At 42.6% G+C, this 24,755-nt stretch overlaps 1 protein-coding gene across 5 annotated transcripts in view; it reads left to right on the top strand.

Annotated features, from left to right (window-relative positions):
- The window catches only part of LOC124625799 (histone-lysine N-methyltransferase 2D-like), a 319,652-nt gene that overhangs the window by 36,327 nt on the left and 258,570 nt on the right, over positions 1–24,755 (top strand). For all 5 annotated transcript variants that reach the window (XM_047149255.1, XM_047149258.1, XM_047149257.1 and 2 more), the window contains exons 2-3: positions 9,955–10,163; positions 24,412–24,716. In XM_047149255.1, coding sequence (XP_047005211.1) covers positions 9,955–10,163; positions 24,412–24,716 — 514 coding nt within the window. The remainder of the gene's footprint in view (positions 1–9,954; positions 10,164–24,411; positions 24,717–24,755) is intronic.

The raw sequence follows: 24,755 nt of genomic DNA, 5'->3' as shown, positions 1-24,755 counted from the left end.
GTCATCAGCCATTCCGTCTCACACCCCATCAGGCTAAAGTCCTTCTGATCTGCTGTGGGCTCAAAGAGTGTCAACTTGACATTCCTGAAGAGGTCTGAGGATTGTGAACTGACTTTTTTGTGGTATTATTGTGTAAGCACAGCTATTGGCTCAACCATAATGCTGTTCTACTGGTCACCTACTTTTCCTCATTTACAGAGCCAGTGCTTGCCAGCCTGTAGTTATTTCATCAGAGAGGTTTTGCAGATTTATAATTATGTATCTGTCTTAAAATAATTTAAAAAGAACTATTAAGAAATCTTGTTGTGTTGTCTTTCACTTGCATGTTCAGAATATTATCATGTTTCTTTTCATGAATGGCAAACTCTAGTTGTTCCAGCAATTCGGGTTTTCTCCCTTTCTGAACTTTGTGCAAGGTTTCCAAATCTTCATATGCGTCCTTAAGGGGATGACCTGTTTCGTGTATGTGGTTCACAATGGCTGATTTGTCATTGTTACTTAATCTGATTGCTTCTTTATGTTTCTTGTATCTGATCAGAAATGTTCTTCCTGTTTGTCCAATATATGAGAGACGTTCAATAATAATGCAACTTTTTTTTTTTATCATGGAGGTGCAGTCCTAACAGAGAGCTGTCATTGTGTTTCTTCTGGTGGAAAACCGGAGAATCGCAGATATTCGTAGGTACTTGCAGAATGTGTGCGGAGACCTGATATCGAACGAAAGCTTGGCGAGTCATTCAGCTAGGCTTCTGTCATAATCACAAAAAGGGTCACGCAAACCTGTTTGACATCATGCCTGCCATCCGACTGCACACAGCTGTGACTACTGCAATGTTGGACTTCAGCAGTGTATTCGTCACCACAAAAATGCAAACTAACTTCTCCCTCTGCATCATATTGCAAGACCTTTTACAACGCTGCACACCTGAAAAAAGCTCACAAAACTTCATCTGTTTTTCCTCATCTACCCCATAAGGCCATCACACTGAGCAGAGATAATGTTGAAAAATAGTGTTTTATAGTCTAAAGAATGAGGAATGATAGGGTCTATTGGTATCCTAAATAAAACCATCCTGCTTTCAGAAAAAAATGTGTTGCATTACTTATTGAATGCACCTCGTATATTGTATCACTAAATGTGCATTTCAGTTTAATTAGACTGCTCAGCCAAATTCTTAAAGAAGCTTGCATATTTGAGAACAACTGTTTGGCACATAATACTATGACCCTGATTAACGAAATTAAATCATTGGATGAAGAATCTGTATTCCATTGTTCCAGTTAAGGAAACTATCAAAATAATCAGAAGAAATTTCCTTAAATACAGTTAAATATCAAGGCATTTGAAGCTGACTGGCAAATAATTCTACTCCCGTCAACATACATCTTGCGTAAGGACCACGAAGATAAGATGCGAGAAATTAGGAGCCATACAGAGGCGTACAGACAGTTGTTTTTCTCTTGCTCTATTTGTGAGTGGAACAGGGGGGGAAATGACAAGTAGTGATGCAGGGTACTCTCCACCATGCTCCGTACTGTAGCTTGCGGAGTATCTTTGTAGATATAGATGAAGAGGCCATCAGATTTATTTAACTTTAATAGATGATTGCAAGATTTAACTTTTTCACTTTTAATTATAAGTTTTGTACTCAAAACGGTTGTTTGGCTATGGTGCCCAGCATTTCAGGGCTATGGCTGACATTTTTATCGATGACCTATAAGTCAATAGGATTTTCTGAGGATTTCTGTGACCTAGGATTCTCATGAGGTATTGTTTCCAGTCTTCATGATGTTTTTGAGTTTTTTAATTCATGCTGAAAATATTTGTGTTCTAATATCTTAATTTCTAATCATATCTCTCTTGTGCAGCCCTTCATCTTTCTTAGGAACCTCATCTCTGTTGTTTGAATTTTATTTTTTGTTTGTGGTAACCCAGCTTTCACTTTCGTAGGATGACACCAGAACCACCATTACTTTAGTGTTTTATTATGGTTTCTTTTTGTATTTTATGGCCCAATGTTCTGTTAATGGTACCACAGACAGCTTGGAATTAGTGTATTTTATTTTCAATATTACGGTTCAAATCAAAACTTATAGCACAGCCTAAACAAGAGATTGACACACTTGTTCTAAAACTGAATTATTTAAACAATTTTTGATGTGACTGGATATATCCATTATTTTTGTTTCTTTGCCAGAAACTTTAAAATTACACTTCTTGCATATTTCGTTTAGCTGGTATACTGATCTTTGGAAGTCATCTTCATTCTTTTGAATAATAACGATGTCATCAGCAAACAAAAGTACATTCAGGTATTCCTTGTTTGTTATCTTCATTCTGTTGTTTGCTTTACATTCCCTTTTTGTAAATAATGAAGTCAATGTAGATATTAAAGAGGGTAGTTGATAGTCCACATCCTTGTCTAATATCTAGGTTAATAACTGTTTCTTCTAATTCCTACCTGTGTTTATTACAATGCGTGGAATTTTGTAAGGACTTTTCACTACCTCTATTAGATGATAGGAATATCGACGTTCCGGCATAATCTTCCATAGACTATCACGGTTCACACAGTCAGAGGCCTTCTCAAGGTTGATAACGGCAATATGAGTTTCTATATTAAATTCTCTGCATTTTCTATGATGTTTTTAATTGTCTGTGCATGAACAACCTGATCTAAATCCATTTTTTCTCCAGAAATAATAGCTTATTCATGTGGTTATTGATGGTCTTTGAGTGTAGTTTTGGTTATTGGTGATCTTTGAGTATAGTTGGTAGCCAGTGTTTAGAAAACTTGCACCACTATAGTTTTTACAGTCATAACGTTTCCCTTTTTTCAAAAGAGAGAACGCTACTGCTGTATACCAAGAGTATGGGATCTTACAGTTCAGTCAACATTCATTTATTAATTGTCATTGTAAAAGTTTTTTATCTGGTGGTAACCCTCCATATTTAATCAGCTGTGCATTTATTACATCTATTCCAGTAGCTTTTCTGTTTTTCATGCCTTGCAAAGCCTGTTGTAGTTCGTCCAAAGTAATTGGATATACTGTTTCATTGTAATACTTTTTTGAGTGTACACCACAAATCTGTATAATGATTTATCTTCTTCGTTGTGTTTAATGTTCAGTGAGACAGTATCTTTTTCTTCCTTGTAGAGGGTTTTCATGACCTCGTACGCACATTACTGTCTACCATGTACATCATTTTCTGACTCTTTTTGTGCTTTGTGCACTACTTGTTTCCCAGCATTCCTTCTAATTTTGTATGTTTCTCAGATTTCTGGTGTTTTTGTTGGCAGAAACTTCAAATAAGTTTTTTTTTTAATGGCTTCTTTAATTTCTGTATTCCAAATTCTGAGTTGTTTTTTCTCATCTCTTTTTTTTCCCTTTACCAAGTGCTTCTGAGTCTGCTTCAGTGATGCAAGTTTTGATATTATTCCATTCTATATAAATCTATATTGATGTCTTTATTGACTGATACTATATTCTGACAGGAGACGTACTTTGGACAACTCTTGTTGTGGTTTCTTTTGAAGTTTCTTTGTCTTCTTCCATTTTGATTGTTACCCTATCTTACTGCCTAGAAGGAAGTGGTCACTACCTATGTCATTTTCTTTATAAACGTGTGTATGTTGCACAAGATTATTCATTTTATCATTAATTAGTATGTAATCAATCACAGTCCTTAATCCTCGTTCAGTCGATGTAGACTTGTGAATGTCTTTCTTTATGTAAAATGTATTAGTAATTTTAAAATTGTTGAAGGAGGCAAATTGGCATAGTTCATGTCCATTATTATTAAAAGTCTTTTCTTCAAATAGTCCTACTATTCCTGGTATGATAGATTTCCAACTCTTGCATTAAAATCACCATAAATGACAATGTGGTATGTTTTGTTGATTTTATTCACTTCTTTCTGAAGATAATCATAAAAAATTTCAGTTTCATTCTTCCTTTCCTCCTCTGGGCCATAGACCCCCTATAACTGTTAGATGACGTTTTGGAATTTGAAATCTGTCACTATTCTTTCATTTATGAAGCTGTATTCATGAATCTGTCCTCTCCATTTATCATTGACTGAAATTACTGTTCCAGCGCTAACTCATTTTCTTTGTGGGTCCCCTCAGGGGCTCAGCATTGATTTGCTGCATACGGGCTTGGCAATCCCAGGGTTCTTGAGCTGGGGACTAGTAAGCGCCACCAGTCCTCTGTCACCTTAAGCTCTGGGCATGCTTCACCGATCACTGCGTGACAGTGAAATGTTGTGTCTCAGGGAATGGGTTCAAATGGTTCAAATGGCTCTGAGCACTATGGGACTCAACTGCTGAGGTCATTAGTCCCCTAGAACATAGAACTAGTTAAACCTAACTAATCTAAGGACATCACAAACATCCATGCCCGAGGCAGGATTCGAACCTGCGACTGTAGCGGTCTTGCGGTTCCAGACTGCAGCGCCTTTAACCGCACGGCCACTTCGGCCGGCTCAGGGAATGGGGATCTTGGGTTGACCGCCTGGATCATGAGGACAAGATAAACCTCTACAAAAAAAAATCTCAAGGTGTGCTTGTGCGCTGATGGGATGCATGGCTGTTGAGGTGGAGCAGTCGTTAGCAAACAACCTCTGGCGAACCCGTCGCACCTCAGTTGTGTAAGACATATTAAGGCATGCGGGGCTCTGTCTAAGTGGACCCTTATTTCCCTAGATGCTCATGGGACTGAGATGGAATTCTCGAAATCATCTTCTTCTCCTCCCAGCGGGAAGGGTGTACTGCCTGGGAGTATTCACACCCATTCATCCAAAAGAATGAGATAGGCTAGTCCTCCTTATAATAAGAATACTTTGGACTGTGTAACAGGGCTCATGGAGTCATGAATAACGATGTATTTCTACTGATAAAGAGGAAGGAGGGGCCATTTGAAAAAGTGTCTCCCTTTTATATCCATATGGCTTCAGCAAACCCTGCTGGAACATTAAAATCTATAAAACGATTGCATAATGGCTCATTGTTGGTCGAAGCTAACAGGTCAAAGCAGGTAGACCTTCTTAAGAAATCGCAGAAACTACTTGACTATGGTATCATTGTTGAGGTGCACATCTCTCTCAACTCCAGTAAGGGGGTTGTCACCTGCCGAGATATCATGGACAAGGACATAGCAGAACTGAAGCGAAAATGAGCATCCCAGGGAATAGTCAATGTGGAATGACGAACTCAGAGGAATAATGGAGCAACTGAAAAGACTGCCACTTTTATTGTCACATTCAATTCTCTGACACTGTCTGAATATCTTATGGTGGAGTTCTCAGACTTCATGATCGGCCTTACATTCCAGACCTTTGTGGTGCTATAAATGCCAACATTTCGGTCATACAACCATTAGTTGTGGAGGTGAAATGATCTGTGAGAACTGCGGAAAAGCCGCTCATGGCCCTGGGACTGACTTCTCATCTCCAGCGATGTGCACCAACTGCTCGGGAACCAACCAATCTGGAGCTGAGACTGCCCTGTTTTTGCTGAAGAATGCAAATTACAGGAGATACAAGTGGCCAAGCCGATGCCCTATGCCATCGCCAAAAAAGAATGTAAGGTGATGAAACCGTATGTCTTTGCCACCTTATATTCTTCCGTGGTGCAGAAATCTATTTCCAAGGCAGACGCTTCGATACAGACAATGCCTAGTGTGCCTGTATCCACCACAAGCACCTGTTCTTGAATGTATACGTGTCAAGGGAAAAAGAGTAAGAACAATCCAGGCAGGTATGCCAGGAAAGACCAACAACTGTTCCACAGTGAGTATCCAGAAGGTACAAGAAAAGTGGAATGCTTCTCAGTGTCCCCTTTCCCCTCGCCCTTGAAGGGACAGGGTGCAGGGAAAGGCTCACGACATGCGGGGCAAAAGCTGTCCCAGGCGCTGTCAGACATTTTTTCCCATTTAACTGCTGACGAGAATATCATGGAGTTAGATGCCTTGGGTCCACGCAGCCCCTCCACTCCCCCTCACACTTAAAGTGTCTCACCTCCCCAGTGCAAAGGTAAGGGTAAATTAAAACCACACTGAGGACATGGCTTCCATACTACAGTGAAACATGAGTGGATTCAGGACTCATGTGGAGGAACTGAAACTTCTAGCACTGGCATGTCCCGTGTGCTTTTGTTTACAAGAAATGTGTTTTAAAGATACAGATGTCTCTGTGCTACAAGTATATATGCTGTACCATGAGGATGACCTGTTGAGGGAGAGGGCCAAGTGAGGTGTCGCAGTGTTTGTCACTAATTCGCACCACTCCTCTGTTCTCACCTTGGCTACTGACCAGGAAGCAGTTGCAGTTCAAATTCATATGCCGAAGGATAACTGTTTGCTCATTGTATTTACCTCCACAAGATGCACTAGACTCCTTATCGCACAACTCCTGCTACAATTCTTGCTCCTGGGAGACTTCAATGCCAATCGTGTCCTGTGGGGCTCAAGCAATACTTGCCCTCGTGTTTGGGTTTTGGAGGGCCTCATGACATCTCATGAGCTGTGCATCCTCAGCATGGGTGCTCGCGCACATTTCTCTACTACTACTGGGTCATTCTCAGCCATCAACCTCTCTGTTCTCCCACCCTCGCGGACTCTGTTTAGTGGAAGGTCATTGATGACCTTCATTCCAGTGACCACTTCCCAGTCCACCTTCATCTAATAAATGGCTCAACACCTGAAGTTAAGGCCCCAAAATGGATGGTCAGCAGAGCTAACTGGACGCGTTTCAGCAAGCTGGCTGTGTTTGGACACTGCAACAGTGTCCAAGGATGGGTGGACTATATCACATGATTGATCCACCGTGCCACTGACTTCTCTATCCCTCAGTGTCCAGGTCACCTTAAGAGGCGACCAGTGCCTTGGTGGACAGATGGGTGCCATTCTGTGATCCGGGAAAGGCGTGCGACTCTTCGACATTTTAAATGCCGACCAACAGCAAACAACCTTGGGCCCTTTCGAGCTGCGAGGGCCAAGGCTTGAGGCATCATTAGGGAGAGTAAGAAAGGGTCATGGCAAGTGTTCCTGGATTCCATCAGTGGTTCCACTTCTATAAAAGTATGGAAAGCCATCTGGAGGATTTCCAGTAAATGCAGCCATTTACCGATACAGTAGTGCTGAAACAGGGGTACCTCCAAGCAACGACCAGAGACATTGCTCAGACGCTGGCCAAACATTTTGCACAAACTACTGCCAATGCAAGCCAGGATCCGCTGATGCAGGCGACTGTGGAGAGGAAAAAGTTGGACTTCAGGTCCAACAGTTCTGAGGCCTACAACTCCCCTTTCTCCATGTGGGTTTTAAAGTTTTGTGAATTGTCCAACATTTTTAACAAGATTTTATGGAGATGTTCTTAATGTGTCAAAGGATGGCTGGCTCATCCTAGATTTTTGTAAGTGGTCAGCCAGTCACATTTCCCTGTCCTTTTCTTTTAGCTCTTCTGTGTTTGTTTTCCTGTGTTTTAATTTCTTGATTAGCTTTGTTCCCTCCTAATTGATTTTAGTGCATGTGATACAGAATGACTGTGTGGTCATTTCGAGTGCATACGTGCCCAATACTTTTAGTTCATCTCCACTTTCGTTTTGTTTTTATAAGTGTAAGGGCACTGATGACCTCGCTGTTGGGCACCCATCAGATCTCCACACACACACACACACACACACACACACACACACACACACTTCTTTGTGGGACGCCATTGTAAACCATCCAGTAGTTTGTCAAATCTTTTGTTCCTTTTAGTTTTCCGTAATTTCTGTTATTATTGCAGTGTCTACTGTCCTCTCTTTGAGTACCTGATTAAACTCATTTTCTTTGTTGATCAATCTTGCAATATTCCACTTTTCCAAAGACAAATAATCCGTAATGCCAAATCGTTTTTCCTTTAAGATTTTCCAGTTGTCACCAGTTGATCCAGTTCTGTAGCTGAGGCTGTTTGTGAGTTTGCCAGTAATTTTATAATTCCCTGGCTGCGTTACGAGTGCTGCACATGTTAAGTCATGTGATGGGTTGCCACCTCTAGATATTGCGAGCTGCCAGATTTTTTGTGGGGCTGTCTCCCTTAGGGAAGCTCCGTGCCCTATGTTGTGGGACACACTGTGTCTCGCTTCTCAGTTGAGATCACTCCAGCTAGGGTGACCCTGCCAGTAGCTACACTGCCACTGGCACAACTCTCGACTTCATTTAAGCGCACAAATCCTCCCACCTGGCACTGAAGGTGCCTTCAATAAGGCAGTGTCTCCTTGGAGGACAAACCATTATAGGTAAAATTTTGATAATAGACATTCTGTAGACTATATTTTGTTGCTTGTTTATGGTTCTGAGGATGATACAGAAGAAATAGTAAAGAAGTTCGATGATGCCCCTAGGAAAAAATGAGTTTACCGTGGAGTGTGAAATCGACAGCAGTTTGCAGTTCCCCAATTTGTGTATTACAAGAAAGGGCAGTAAGTATGCATTTACTGCAGACAGGAAACTGAGAGCTGTTGCTGTAATTCCATACATAGGGCAGCCGATGTGCCAATCAGAAAGGATAGAGAGACACAATAAACATCAGTAAGAAGCTAGAAATCAATATGGTCTCGCAAAAGATCGCAAATATCTTTAAACTACACAGAAACAAATTCCAGACAAATAATCTAGGGAGGTATAACCTGAAGCATAATTTTGATAAAAAGATAAATAAGTTTGAAAGAGTGAGAGTTTATAAAATTCAGTGCGTGTCCTGTGATGCAAACTATATTGGACAGACAGGAGGAATATATGTTATCAGATTCAAGAAACATAAAAATGCATTCAGGTTAAGTAACTAGGACAATTCGGCTGCTGTGAACCATGTATACGAAACGGCCATCCCCGTAAGGGAATAAAAGATGACAGAGATCTTACGTGTAGAAAAGAAAGGGAGAAAACTCGACTAGCTGGAATAACTAACTGGAGATCACCATTCATGATAAGAAATATGGCAATATTCTGAATACGCGAGGGAAAGTCAACAGAATGAGTTTTTCCTTCCTTTTTTTTTTTTTTTTTTTTTTTTTTTTTTTTTTTTTTTTTTTTTTTTTTTTTTTTAGTTGTAGGGGAGGTGCATGATTATAGATTTGCAATACTTCTTTAACAAATTAGGTAGAGGCAAATGATTGTAAACTTCGGAAGTAAGGCAAGATAGGCAACCAATAGCTTAGTGCTATGGCTGAGCTAATAACTCTGCTTACCTAGTACTGTCCATCAGTACACAATGACCCCTGGACCTCTGCAGAAATGTCAAGTTGACACTCTCGGAGCCCACAGCAGGACGTGACCTGGTGCGATGAGTGATGGAATGGCTACTAACAGAAGTCAATGATTTTCATGTGAGACAAGCACCCACAGTCCATTGTATTTTTATTCTATTTCATGTCATGAATATCGCAATTATGTTGGTAGACTTCTGAGTATTTTAACCTAATGAGCTAAGTTTTACTACCTGATGATGAGAGCACTGCCTCTTGAAATGCAATGTTGATCTTTGTGTAGGACAGAAACACTGTTGAATGATACCTGTTATTAGCTTACTTTATAGTCATATTTGGTAGAAAAAATTAAAAAAAAAGAAATAAAGGAATCATCAATGTGATATTAGGACATCAGCTTTCCAGAACTTTAAATGAATTTCATTTAAGACCAGGTTCACTTACAGGGTATTTAACGTAATGTAAAAATGGCAATTCTTGTAATATGAGCATATGCTGTGTCATTGCCATGCTGACATTTTATTATATTAGATATATTGTTTTTGTAACAGTAAAACCATTTATGAATGTCACTAGTGTGATATTAATGCCTATTTCTGAAATTTATATAGTTTTATATGAATTTTAAGACATGCAGTTTTGTATTCACCTCGGACAAACGCAGACAAGTATAAACTATTTTCCAATCTTTGTCTTGTAGGCGTGTACTTCTATTCCGTGAGGTTGAAGTGCCATCTTCAGCAGCAGCACCTCAACCACAAGTCTCACAACAACAAGAAAGAAAGACAACCTCACCAGCCATTGGTCAACAGTACGTCGTCACTCCTCAGTCAGCATCCAGTTTCTTCACAGCAGCTGCTTCACAACAGTCTTCTGTACCACATTCTACACATGTACAAACAACTGCAGGTAAAGCACAAGATTCTATACATGAGAATCACAACCTTCCTACAATCATGTGGCAGATGGTGACAAGACAGTCACCAGTGGGATGTGTGTCTATCAAACTGGTGCCAGTAACAGATAGGATGCTATGATAATGGCTTGTATTGTCAGTTGCTGTCAGTTGAGTAACTGGCTCTGTTGATGAGACAGATTTGCTGAAAAGGAAATCTGATCAGACTTTGGCATTACTGCGGTTAGAATAGTACACGGCACAGGATTCAGCCTGGCCAGGCTGGGTCTCGCAGGCCTGGCCTGTATGCGCCATTGGCAAGCTCTCCAGGTGTGCCAGGTTGGTGGGCTGAGTGCAGCCTGCCATTGCATGGCACACAGCAGGCTGGTCCACCAGCCTGTCAGCTCACCAGCCAGCTGCTCTGTGTTCCCTGCTCACAATATCCGTCACTCTAGCCTGTCTGCTACTACACTGTGGCGCACCTTAAGTCTACTGAGGCCATCATTTTTTGTCATCAGTGTTTTTGCTGGTTTGATGTGCCTCACCATGAATCCTTCTCCTGTGCCAGCCTCAATTTCAGAGTAGCACTTGCACCCAATGTCCTCAATTGTATGTTAGATTCATTTTAGTCCCTGTCACCCTTACGGTTTTAAATCCACAACATTCCCCCAAGTATTTCATTTGTGCTACTCCTCATTACTTTTGTCTTTATTTCGTTTACTATCAATCCATATTCTGTGCTCATTATACTGTTAAATCTGTTCAACAGGTGGTGTAATTCTGTCACTTTTCCTGAGGAGTAGATTGTCATCGATAAATCGTACCATTGACCTCCTTTGATGGTATGTCAAATCAACCAGCATGGATTTCAAAAACATCAATCATGTGAAACCAAACTCTCACTTTTTTCACATGACATACCGAAAGCTTTGGATCAAGGCAACCAGGTAGATGCAGTATTTCTTCATTTGCAAAAAACATTTGACTCAATACCGCACCTACACATCTTGTCCAAAGTATGATCATATAGAGTATCAAGTGAAATTTATTATTGGATTGAGGACTTTTTGCTGGGGAGGACACAGCATGTTATCTTGGATGGAGAGTCATCATCAGATGTAGAAGTGACCTCGAATTTGCCCCAGGGAAGTGTGTTGAGACACTTGATGTTGCAGACAAAATTAATAATAAAATTAGCCTTTTTGCTGATGATGCAGTTATCTGCAATGAAGTACTATCTGAAAGACACTGCATAAATATTCAGTCAGATCATGACAAGATCTCAATGTGGTACAGATATTGGCAACTTTTTCTAAATGTTCATAAATGTAAAATTCTGCACTTCACAAAATGAAAAAGCAGTTTCCTGTGAGCATAATATCAATGAGTCACCGTTGGAATTGACCAACTCATACAAATACCTGGTTGTAACACTTTGTAGGGAAATTAAATGGAATGCTCACATAGGTTCAGTCATGGATAAAACAGCCGGTAGACTTTAAGTTAATTGGTAGAATACTTGGGCAATGGAGTCAGTCTACAAAAGAGATCGCTTAAAAATCACTCATGTGACCAGTTCTAGAATATTGGCCAAGTGTGTGGGACCCATGCTGGATAGGATTAACAGGGGATATTGAATGTGTGCAGAGTAGGGCAGGATGAATGGTCACAGGTTTGTTTAATCCATGAGAGTGTGTGACAGTGATATTGAAGGAACTGAAATGGAAGACTCTTCAAGATAGTTTATATCTATCCTACTCTAGGAATATACTACAAACCCCTATGTATCCCTCACATAGGGAGTGTAAGGATAAGATTAGAATAATTACTGCATGCACAGAGGCGGTCAGACAAACATTCTTCCTGCGTTCCATACGTGAATGGAAAAGGAAGAAACCCTAATAACTGGTACAATGGGATGTGCCCTCTGTTGTGCACCTCAGTGATCTGCAGAGTATAGATGTAGATGAAGACGCAGATGTAGATGTAGATGACGCTGAATTTTAATCCCACTCCTGAAGTTTTCTTTTATTTCTGTAATTTCATTTTCGGTGTATAGATTGAACATCCCTGTCGTGTGCCATATTTAACATGAGTACATTGTTGTTGGTCTTCCACTTTTATTGTGCCCTCTTGGTACTTAAACATATTGTTTATTACCTGTCTTTCCCTACAGCTTACACCTGCATGTGTTAAAGTCCACAACTCGGCCATGACATTCCTCCTTCCAGCCGTGCAGATGGGAGATGTCCTTCTCACTCACCTTTGCGTAGGACATTCCCCACTGATGCATGGCTACTTGCTCTGGAGAAAGGACTCTCCAAGTGTGGTGCTTTTGGCTTACAGATCACCGTGTTCATATTTTATTAGACTGTGTTTTATTTTCAGGTAAGAGGGCAGCAGCTCATTTGCCATCCAGTTTGCCCTTTATTTCAGCTGGCAGTGACACATACATGGTCAGATTTTGTGAAATTTGTGACTTGTTCCCTAGAATTTTAGGGCAATGTTTTTAATGTGTTATCAAGATGGCTGGCTCAGTTGTACTTTTTGTAAGTGATCGGCCAGTGGTGTGTTCTAAAGAATCTTACTTCAGTTTTCCTCTTGTCTCAGTAGTTTAGTATCCCAGTTCATTGCACATTGATTCTTACGGGTGGTGCTGAAAAACGCTAGAGTGTAAATATTAATCTGAATATGAGAGGGTGAGCGCTAATGTATTTTATCAGTTTTTGAGTATGAAATTTTAAGCACATTCATCATGTAATATTTTAGTAAAACTGCTTGTGAATGTACTGCTGTTTTCCTTATTTTACTTTCTCTCAGGACTTGCAGAGCAATGTTGTCAAAAACTACTCAGTTATGGGGCAGGTGAATACAAAACATCGATAAAAGATGTAAAAATAATAATAAAACTAAAATTTAAAGAGTGGAACCAAAATATTTATGATGGTAAATGTCAATAAACAATACATTAATCACACGAAGTTCACAGACTGTCTCTGCTGACCGTTCTGACTGCCCATTTTGGGACTTGGAGTATTCACAAAACTGCTCCAGACTATATCATAGCAAGTAAAGTAGTGAAAGTATGCACAGTGAACAAGCTTTTTTGTTTTGGTGTCAGTCCAGTGGAAATTGTTATAATTATCAAGATACGCAGTATTCAGTTTCTGGACAAGACCGACCATATACTTGATACTTCCAGGAAGCCTTACCGAGCGAGGTGGCACAGTGGTTAGCACACTGGACTCGCATTCGGGAGGACGACGGTTCAATCCCGTCTCCGGCCATCCTGATTTAGGTTTTCCGTGATTTCCCTAAATCGCTTCAGGCAAATGCCGGGATGGTTCCTTTGAAAGGGCACGGCCGATTTCCTTCCCCATCCTTCCTTCACCCGAGCTTGGGCTCCGTCTCTAATGACCTCGTTGTCGACGGGACGTTAAACACTAATATCCTCCTCTTCCTCCTCCAGGAAGGCTTTCCATCTGTTTCATTTCTGATAGGTTAAAATCTACCAAGAACGGACAGAACAGTCAGTCAATTAAATTAAAATCTTTGAAAGTGAATTAGAATCAAAGAAGTTTGCTGATCACCATACTTTTTGTTTTTGCTATGTTGATTATCATCCCACATTTTACACAGGTTTCGCTCGGATCTTTTAGCATTTTATTTACAGTTTGTACACTTTCTGCCACTAATATCATGTTATCGACAAATCGTACACATTGTATTCTCTTCCCAGCAATACACATTCCACTCTCTCCATATAGCATTTTGCAATAATCTGTTCCAGGTATAACAGTATTATGAGAAAGAAAGTTGCCACTTACCATATAGTGGAGATGCTGAGTTGCAGATAGGTACTACAAAAGACTCACTATTATAGCTTACAGCCATTAGGCCTTCATCAACAACACACACACACACACACACACATGCGCACGCACATACACTCACACAAATGCAACTCACACGCATGACTGCAGTCTCGGGCAACTGAGACCACACTGTGAGCAGCAGCACCAGTGCATGATGGGAGTGGCGACTTGAGTGGGGTGAGGAGGAGGCTGGGGTGGGGAGGGGGAGGGATAGTATGGTGGGGGTGGCAGACAGTGAAGTGCTGCAGGCTAGACAAAGGACAGGGATGGTGGTGGGGAGGGAGGGGTGGGTAGCAGAAAAGGAGAGAAATAGAAAGACTGGGTGTGGTGGAGGAATGACGGATGCGTAGTGCTGGAATGGGAACAGGGAAGGGGCTGGATTGGCGAGGATAGTGACTAATGAAGGTTGAGGCCAGGAGGGTTATGGCAACGTAGGATGTATTGCAAGGAAAGTTCCCACCTGTGCAATTCAGAAAAGCTGGTGTTGGTGGGAAGGCTCCATATGACACAGGCTGTGAAGCAGTCATTGAAATGAAGGGTATCATGTTTGGCAGCATGTTCAGGAACAGGGTGGTCCACTTGTTTCTTGGCCACAGTTTGTCGGTGGCCATTCATGCAGACAGACAGCTTGTTGGTTGTCATGCCTACGTAGAATGCAGCACCGTGGTTGCAGCTTAGCTTGTAGACCACATGACTGGTTTCACAGGTAGCCCTGCCTTTGATGGGATAGGTGATGCTAGTGACCAGTCTGGAATAGGTGGTAGTGGGAGGATGTATGGGACAGGTCTTGCGTCTAGGTCTATCACAGTGGTATGAGCCATGAGATAAGGGATTGGGAGAAAGGGTTGTGTAGGAATGGATGAGTATATTGCATAAGTTTGGTGGACGGTGGAATACAACTGTGGGAGGGAAGGGAAGGATAGTGGGCAGGACATTTCTCATTTTAGAGCATGACGAGAGTAATCAAAACCCTGGCAGAGAAAGTAATTCAGTTGCTCCAGTCCTGGTTGGTACTGAGTTAAGAGGGGAATGCTCTTCTGTGGCTGGATGGCAGATCTTTTGGAGGTGGTGGGGGACTGGAAAGATAAGGCACGGTAGATTTGTTTTTGTACAAGGTTGGGAGGGTAATTACGGTCAATGAAGGCTTCAGTGAGCCCCTCGGTGTATTTTGAGAGGGACGGCTCATCACTGGAGATGCGACGACCATCGGTGGCTAGGCTGTACGGAATGGACTTCCTGGTATGGAATGGGTGGAAGCTGTTGAAGTGGAGGTATTGCTGATGGTTAGTAGGTTTGATATGGACGGAGATATTGATCTAACCATCTTTGAAGTGGTGGTAGACATCTACGAAGATGGCTTGCTGTGTTGAGTAGGACCAAGTGAAGCAAATGGGGGAAAGGTTTTGAGGTTCTGGAGAAATGGGGATAGGGTGTCCTCATCTTTGATCTACAAAGCAAGGATGTCATCAGTGAATCCTAACTGGGTGAGGGGTTTAGGGTTCTGGGTTTTTAGGAAGGATGTCCCATGAATAGGTTGGCATAGGATGGTACCATGTGGATGCCCATAGCTGTACTGTGGATTTGTTTGTAGGTAATGCCTTCAAAGGAGAACTAATTTTGGGTGAGGATATAGTTGGTCATGGTGACTAGGAAGGAAGTGGTTGGTTTGGAATTTGTCGAGTGTTGGGAAAGACAGTGTTCAATAGTGGTAAGGCAATGGGGATTAGGAATGTTAGTGTATAGGGAGGTGGCATCAATAGTGACGAACAGGGCACCACGTGGTAAAGGGACAGGAAATGTGAAGAGTCAAGGGAGGAAATGGTTGGTATCTTTTATATAGGAGGATAGGTTCTGGGTAAATTTTGAAGATGTTGGTCTATGAGAGCAGAGATTCTCTTAGTGGGACACAGTAACCTGCCGCACTGGGGCGTCTTGGGTGGCTAGGTTTATGGACTTCAGGAGAAGCATGTAGAAGGTAGGAGTGCAGGGAGTGGTAGGGGTGAGTAGAGAGGTGGACTGTGGGGAAAGGTTTAGGATGATCCTAAGGATTTGAGTAGTGATTGGAAATCCTGCGGGATTACTGGAATTGCATCATTTTTGCAAGGTTTGTAGGTTGAAGTATCTGACATCTGGCAGAGTTCTTCCGCCAGGTAATCAGAACAGCAGTTGTGGAGTCTTTGTCTGCAGGTAGGATTATAAGGTGATGATCAGTTTTTAGATGGTGGACTTCAGTTCTTTCAGTGGATGTAAGGCTAGTTTGCATGTTGAGGGATTTGGGGAATGATGGTGAGCCAAGGTTCAAGGTTAAGAAATTCTGGAAAGTTAACAGGGGTCAGTTTGTGGACAGTGGGTGTGGAGCATGGTTGGATGGAGGAGTGAACTGAGGTCGTCAAGGTTCAGTATTGGTCTTTGGTTGAGTCAGATAGGCAGGGTTGGTGGCGAAAAAGTGTTTCCACTGTAGGAAGCAGGAGATGGAGGAGAAGGTCTTTAACGAGTCCTGCATGATAGTATTTGAGAATGGGGCAAAAGGTGAGACCTTAGGGAAGGACTGATATTTCTGTAAACCTAAGGCTTCTGGAGGAAAGGTTCATGATGGTGTTGCAGGTCTGTTTAGGTTCTGGATTCTGTGTGATGGTGAGAGGGAGTTTTGAAGGGTGGGGTAAGTGTAGTGCATTTTTCCACCACCATGGATCCCTGTTCTTTCCATCCGCCTCAGCACAGAAAAGTTTCCTTATCCCTAGCAAGATCTCAGTCGCACATACAGTTCCTGCATTGTTGCCTGGCTTGTTGAATCCCCCCTAATGGCCTTACCATCAAATTACCCATCTCTGGCTGCCACCCCTACTACTATGACGACCTCCACCTGTTCAGATTCCGGCAGTCCTTAGCCCTCACCAACATAGTCCTGCAAAACCATATCAACCAAGCCCAAATCTCCTGCAGTACCTTCCCTCCATCCGCAAAATTCTCCTGCTATGCAATCCCAAATTCCTGGAACCCATAACACACATTGAAACTCTTGCCCTGCAGGAACTTGAACAACATGCACAATGCCACCTCAAAAAGCTCTCCATCCTGCTCACTTCCTACTCCCGCCTTGGAGTACCACTGTCCACAATCAATACAACAACCTCCAAACATCCCCCATGTCCCCTCATAGCTGACAAACTCTGTCTCGCAGATCTACTACATTAACCCCCCCCCCCCCCCCTTTCCCCCAAAACTCCCTCCCATCACCACACAGAATCCATAACCTAAACAGACCTGCAACACCGTGACAAACCTTTCCTCCAGAAGTCTTAGCCCCACAGAAATATTAATCCTTTCCAATGGCCTCACCTTTTGCACCACTCCTAAATTCAATCACGCAGGACTTGTTAAAGACCTTTACCCAGTTCCTAATGTGGAAACACTTTTTCGCCACCAACCCTACCAATCAGATTCAACCAAAGACCAATATGGGACCTTTACTAACTCTGCTCACTCCGCCATCCAACTGTGACCTACACCCACTGGCCCCAAACCACCCCCTGTTAATTTTTTAGAATTTCTTAACATGGAACCTTGCCTCACCATCATTCCCCAAATCCCTCAACATGCAAGCTAATCTTACACCCGCTGAAAGAACCGCAGTTCACCATCTAAAAACTGGTGCCGACCTTATAATCTTACTTGTAGAAAAAGGCTCCACCACTGTTGTTTTGAACCACAAGGATTACGTGGCAGAAGGACTCGGCCAAATGTCAGATACTTACACCTATAAACCTTGCCACAGTGGCGCCATCCTTTAATCCAGCAGGATCTCAAGCCAGTACTCAAATACTTAGGCCCATCCCAGAATCTCTCCCAGGAGTCAAATTCCAAACCAACCACTTCCTTCCTAGTCACCATGACCAACTATATCCTCACCCAAAATTAGTTCTCCTTTGAAGGCATTACCTACAAACAAATCCACAGTACAGCTATGGGCATCCACATGGTACCATCCTATGCCAACCTATTCATGGGACATCCTTCCTAAAAACCCAGAATCCTAAACCCCTCACCCAGTTAGGATTCACTGATGACATCCTTGCTTTGTAGATCAAAGATGAGGACACCCTATCCCCATTTCTCCAGAACCTCAAAACCTTTCCCCCATTTGCTTCACTTGGTCCTACTCAACACAGCAAGCCATCTTCGTAGATGTCTACCACCACTTCAAAGATGGTTAGATCAATATCTCCGTCCATATCAAACCTACTAACCATCAGCAATACCTCCACTTCAACAGCTTCCACCCATTCCATACCAGGAAGTCCCATCCGTACAGCCTAGCCACCGATGGTCGTCGCATCTCCAGTGATGAGCAGTCCCTCTCAAAATACACCGAGGGGCTCACTGAAGCCTTCATTGACCGTAATTACCCTCCCAACCTTGTACAAAAACAAATCTACCGTGCCTTATCTTTCCAGTCCCCCACCACCTCCAAAAGATCTGCCATCCAACCACAGAAGAGCATTCCCCTCTTAACTCAGTACCAACCAGGACTGGAGCAACTGAATTACTTTCTCTGCCAGGGTTTTGATTACTCTCGTCATGCTCTAAAATGAGAAATGTCCTGCCCACTATCCTTCCCTTCCCTCCCACAGTTGTATTCCACCGTCCACCAAACTTATGCAATATACTCATCCATTCCTACACAACCCTTTCTCCCAATCCTTTATCTCATGGCTCATACCACTGTGATAGACCTAGACGCAAGACCTGTGCCATACATCCTCCCACTACCACCTACTCCAGTCTGGTCACTAGCGTCACCTATCCCATCAAAGGCAGGGCTACCTGTGAAACCAGTCATGTGGTCTACAAGCTAAGCAGCAACCACCATGCTGAATTCTATGCAGGCATGACAACCATAAAGCTGGCTGTCTGCCTGAATGGCCACCGACAAACTGTGGCCAAGAAACAAGTGGACCACCCTGTTCCTGAACATGCTGCCAAACATGATACCCTTCATTTCAATGACTGCTTCACAGCTTGTGCCATATGGAGCCTTCCCACCAACACCAGCTTTTCTGAACTGCAACACATTCTACGTTACTGTAACCCTCCTGGCCTCAACCTTCATTAGTCACTATCCTCACCAATCCAGCCCCTTCCCTGTTCCCATTCCAGCACTACGCATCCGTCATTCCACCATCACACCCAGTCTTTCTATTTCTCTCCTTTTCTGCTACCTACCCCTCCCTCCCCACCTCTCCCCTGTCCTTTGTCTAACCTGCAACACTTCACTGTCCGCCACCCCCCACCATACTATCCCTCCCCCTCCCCAGCTTAACTTGTATTTCTCCCACTGTGAGGTTGTGGTCTGAATTTGTCTGCTCCTGGGTAAGCTTTGACATTTTCAGATATTTCCTAAACTTTCCTGTCTCAGGATGTAGTCCAGGTGATACATTACCTTATTTAAATTTGAGCTACATGCATAATACCTCCTTTTGTGAATTTAAAATAATGTGTTACCACTAGTGAGTTTTCTTTGCAAAAGTTAATTAGCTGTTTGTCTCTCTCATATCTTATTTCTAATCCAAATTTTCGTACTGTGTCTTCATCTCTTCGTACACCCATCACCACAGTCCAGTCTCCTATAATGATGATGCAAGAATTTCTATTTTATTTCTCTATAAACTCTTGAATCTTCTCATAATATTTTTCCACCTCCTTGTCTCTATGCTAGCTGGTTCGCATGTACACGGTGGGGCAATGAAAGTGGCCCAGAGAACAGAGTTCCAGAGTACAAAGAAATACAGTACTAACCTGACTACAGCAGATATTGAAAGTGACTACTAGTCACCTCTTGGCACATTCGGGCCCTGGTCAGCAAGTTGCTGAAGGCGGAACAAAGCTGGACTGCTGGAATTGCTGCAATCTCATCCAAAATGTTCTGTTGCAGCTCTTGAAACTATGGGAGTTGTTGTGATACATTTTAGACTTAAGCACTTCCCCCACAAAGTAATTGCACACTGACTGATCAGGTGACTTGAGTTGCCTGCTAGAGTTACGGTCAGACTGACCTCCGCTAACAGCTCTGTCTGGCGTGAAGATTGTGTAAATGTGCTCAGAGGTTCAGCTGACTGTATGGGCAGTTGCTCCATCCTGTTAGAAGTAACTGTAGTTTTTTTTTTCCTCTTCCATTAATGCTATTGCAAATGGCTTCCATTTGTCCAGGCCACTCTTATTTGCTTCTCCTTGCATACCTGTGTTAATTCCACATCTTTCATACTACCCTGCACTCATACCACCATCAGTCTTCCATCAATATATTGCACCTTCATTACCTTATTTTTTAATTTATGTTGTATCAGTATTCCAACTGTTTTCGCCACTCTTGATTTCCTCTGAGTTGAAAAGCTGATCTCCACTTTCTGCCTCCTCATTTCATCCCCATCTCATTTCACGCATGCCAAGTGCATGTAATCTGTTCCTTTTCATTGTTTTGCATTGTTTTTAGCTTTCCTGCTTGTAGCAGTGTCTGGACATTGTATGTTCAAATCTTTACCATTCTTTCCTTCTTTCTCCTTTTCTTGCTTTCACATATGTATAATCAGTGTGTTCCCCTCCCGGAGATCAGGGTGAGGTGAAGCTTTCTCTCTGTCCTCTTCTACATGGAGATATGCAGGGCTTAATGACCACTCATGTCTGCTCAGGCTCCTGCTTGCTAGCAGACAAGTTGCTGTGGGGTGGGGAATGAGAATAAATGCGCGTGCACCCTTTGGTTAAGACAACACAGTGGAATAGTCAACTGTGAACGGGGAAACGGTTAGTGCAGCCACCTAAGCAGCAATGGCTAGTCAGTTGTGTGAAAGACCAGTAATGACTTTGCATTTCAGTCTCCCGTGCGAGGAATCTTGTTTCATAAGGTGCTGTTATCTAACATGGTAGCCACTACATCACTTACATGATATGGTAGGCAACGTTCAGTACTCTTGTAAATCTTCATAAAGAGTTTGTTACAGTGCAACTAGGCATTTTTAACAGACAGTTAAACAGTGAACTTGAGGTCAAGAAGAGCTCCTAGACTTGTCTGTAGCAATGAAGAACTTTCGTAGCAATGCTGAATAAAGTGTGTAAAGTAAGTTTATCATGGAATTTATTAGTTTCATTATCTAGAGATGAAATACCAGCCATATTGTAAATAAATCTGGAGTCATAATGGAACCGAATTGGAGGGGGGTGGGGGGGGGGGGGGTGGGGGGGAAGAAGAAGAAGGAGAAGAAGAAGAAAGGAAAACTTCCAGTACCCAGTGAAATCAGAAGGATTCTTTGCATGGAGAATGCATGTTCAGTAATGTCACTTTGAAAAATGGAATGAGTGTTGTTTCTACAACTAATAATACTCTTTTGCTCATAAATTAAGGATAATTGCAGAATGTGGTGCCACACAACATGGCACTACACAAAACTGGCGCTAATAGGATAGGCACGTAGGGAACACACACGACACAGATCTGTAAGTCCACGGTATTGGTGACAAGTTCAGAAAATCGTCCTGAAACACATGTGCTACAAAATGCCACTGTTTCCTGCACATGTACCCCGACATCAGTATGGAACATGATCACCATGCACACGTACACAGGCCGCACAATGAGTTGGCATACTCTGGATCAGGTGGTCGAGCAGCTGCTGGGGTATAGCCTCCCATTCTTGCACAAGTGCCTGTCGGAGTTCCTGAAGTATCCTAGGGGTTTGAAGACTTGCAGCGATACGTTGACTGATAGCATCCCAGATGTGCTCAATGGGGTTTAGGTCTGGAGAACAGGCAGGCCACTCCGTTCGCCTGATCTATTGTGTTTCAAGGTACTCCTCCACGATGGCGGCTCGGTGGGGCCGTGCGTTATCATCCATCAGGAGGAAGGTGGGACCCTCTGTATCCCCCGAAAAGGTGGACATACTGGTGCAAAATGACGTCTCGATATACCTGACCTATTACAGTTCCTCTGTCAAAGGCGTGCAGGGGTGTACGTGCCCAATCATAATCCCACACTACACCATCAAACCATGACCTCCACACAGGTCCCTTTCAAGGACATTAAGGGGTTGGTATCTGGTTCCTGTTTCATGCCAGATGAAAACCCGGCAAGAATGACTGTTCAGACTATACCTGGACTCATCAGTGAACATGTACTGTGTTCTTGACACCAGGCTTTATGGGCTGTCCTGTAACCAGGGGTCAGTGGAATGCATCTTGCAGGTCTCCAGGCAAATAAACCATGTCTGTTCAGTCATCTGTAGAATGTGTGTCTGGAGTCAACTGTTCCAGTGGCTGCGGTAAGGTCCTGAGCAAGGCTACCTGCAGTACTCTGTCACCATCTGCGGGCACTGATGGTGAGATATCGGTCTTCTTGTGGTGTTGTACACTGTGAACGTCCTGTACTGTAGTGCCTGGACACGTTTCCTGTCTGCTGGAATCATTGCCATAATCTTGAGATCACACTTCGTGGCACACGGAGGGCCCATGCTGCGACCTGCTGTGTTTGACCAGCCTCCAGTCTCCCTAGTATTCTACCCCTCATCACGTCATCAATATGTGTTCTATGAGCCATTTTCAACACACAGTCACCATTAGCATGTCTGAAAATGTCTACACAGTTACTCGCTGCACAGTACTCTGACATGCACCAACACACCTCTGTGTATGTGGACTGCTACCGGTGCCACCGTGCGACGACTGCAGGTCAAATGCACAGCATGGTCATACCCCGAGCTGATTTAAACCCACAAACTGACCACCAGAGCATTGTTTCACCATGTATCAGCATTATGAGCATGAGTGTATATGAGAGCAAGAACTTCAACTTCAACAGCACAAAATAGAGAACTTCCTTGAAGATATCAAAGGCTGACAAAGAAGTCTGGCTTATTACATTAAGATACACTGGTTTTAGTAGAGGCTAGTTGTTAAATGGAATTTATCTTTTATACGAGATAGCTATGTTCATGGAAATGAGTAGCATATGTCTTCATGAACATAAACAGTTGTCATAGAAATGTGACACCACATTCCTTACTTATAGAACCAGCCATCCAAACAAGTTAACACTTCACTTTAGGATAAGAATTTCCTGAAAACACATTTCATTGGCCATATGCAAACATTCAAAATGAAATTGTCACGTTGGGAAGAATCTGTTGGGTGAAGGAAATCGAATTGTTTTTCCAAAATTGTCTTCATCAAAAGACTATTTTGAACACTATCCATTTATTCTATGTAATCTTAAGGAAGATTTCCAGTTTTGATTTAAAAATGTGACAGTACTACAGAGTGATTTTAATCTCTCTTCCTCTCCGTATTCAGTGATTGTTGACAATATTTGTTTTGATCTGCAGCTTCAGGTAACTGACCTGTAGTGTAACAGGGGATGTAATGAGAAATTAAATAACGAGAGGAACAGTCTAGATTTCTTCAAGCATTTTCCTCAGGATCGATTTCCTCGATTACACAAGATGGATGCAGTTGTAATATCAATGCTGCTTTCCACCTGAAGTAGTCAACAACTGTTTTCAACGGTGAGGAACAATAACGTGCTTTCGAGAAATCATTTTCAGACCACAACCTAAACTGCATGCTACATCTACTATGCACACAAAAGCTTTTGTAATAACAAAATAGAGCCAGTAGACCGAGAGTGCGAAAATTGATTAAAAATCATTACACATGTAAAGTCTAATTGAGAAATATGAACCTACTTGATAATGAAGAATATTAGATTTTTAGCTTTTGTTTAATTAATAGCAGTGACACGTCATTTACAGTGGCTTACACATTTCTGCTTTCAAAATTAATTACCTGAGAAAAATGTGATGTCTCCTGTCGTGTCTCCACACAACTACTACCTTAACCTGTACTGTGATGCTGGAGAGGTGAGGGCTGGTATGTGCTGCTCACTATCCTGCATTCGCTGCCATAACCCCCCCCCCCCCCTCCTCCCACCCCACCCCACCTAAAATCAGTTGCTCACTAGGAGGCAGGTGCTGTCTGCAGGTGCCCCTCTGGGATACAGTTGTTATTTTTTGTACTCTTTATACTCCCATTGGTACCTTTTTCACCAGCCTCACCATTCTGAAGACCCTTTCTCCTCACTGTTGCTGCAGTTAAGGTCTTCACTGTTACCCTAGAAAGGGGCTCTTACATGATGCTATTAATAAAAGCCAGTTGAACAAAGGTTTTTTCACATAGGTTTTACTCGTCCGACTCCTACCACCTCGTGATATGCGAAATAGGGTTCCCGACTTACCATTACACTATGAAAAGTGCATGTAAAATACCATTGCTCCGTTTTTAAACTGTAGGTAGACAATGCTTGTGCAGTCCAAAAATTTATGTCTTGCTTTGGAAACTGTTGCAGCACTGGAAATTGCATCATCACTGAGTGACCCACAAGAGGAAAAACAACAGTCACCACCACCACCACCACAGCAGCAGCAGCAGCAGCAGCAGCAGCAGCAGGAGCAGGTGCTGCTTCAACAGCAACAGCAGCAACACTTGCAGCTAGGCCTGCAGCAAATACACATACACCAGAGTTCTCCTCCTCCTCCTGCTGCTCAACAGCAACAGCAGCAGCAGCAGCAGCAGCAGCAGCAGCAGCAGCAGATGACAGCAGATTCACGGTTGCCATCAGCCATTATAGGATTGGCATCTAATATCAAGGAGGTGAATTTCATTGTATTTAAAAACATTTATACTTGACAG

This window comes from Schistocerca americana, chromosome 8, assembly GCF_021461395.2.
Source record: "Schistocerca americana isolate TAMUIC-IGC-003095 chromosome 8, iqSchAmer2.1, whole genome shotgun sequence".
Lineage (NCBI taxonomy): Eukaryota > Metazoa > Arthropoda > Insecta > Orthoptera > Acrididae > Schistocerca > Schistocerca americana.
Note: the sequence above shows the minus strand (reverse complement) of the source record. Positions and strands in the feature narration are given on the sequence as shown.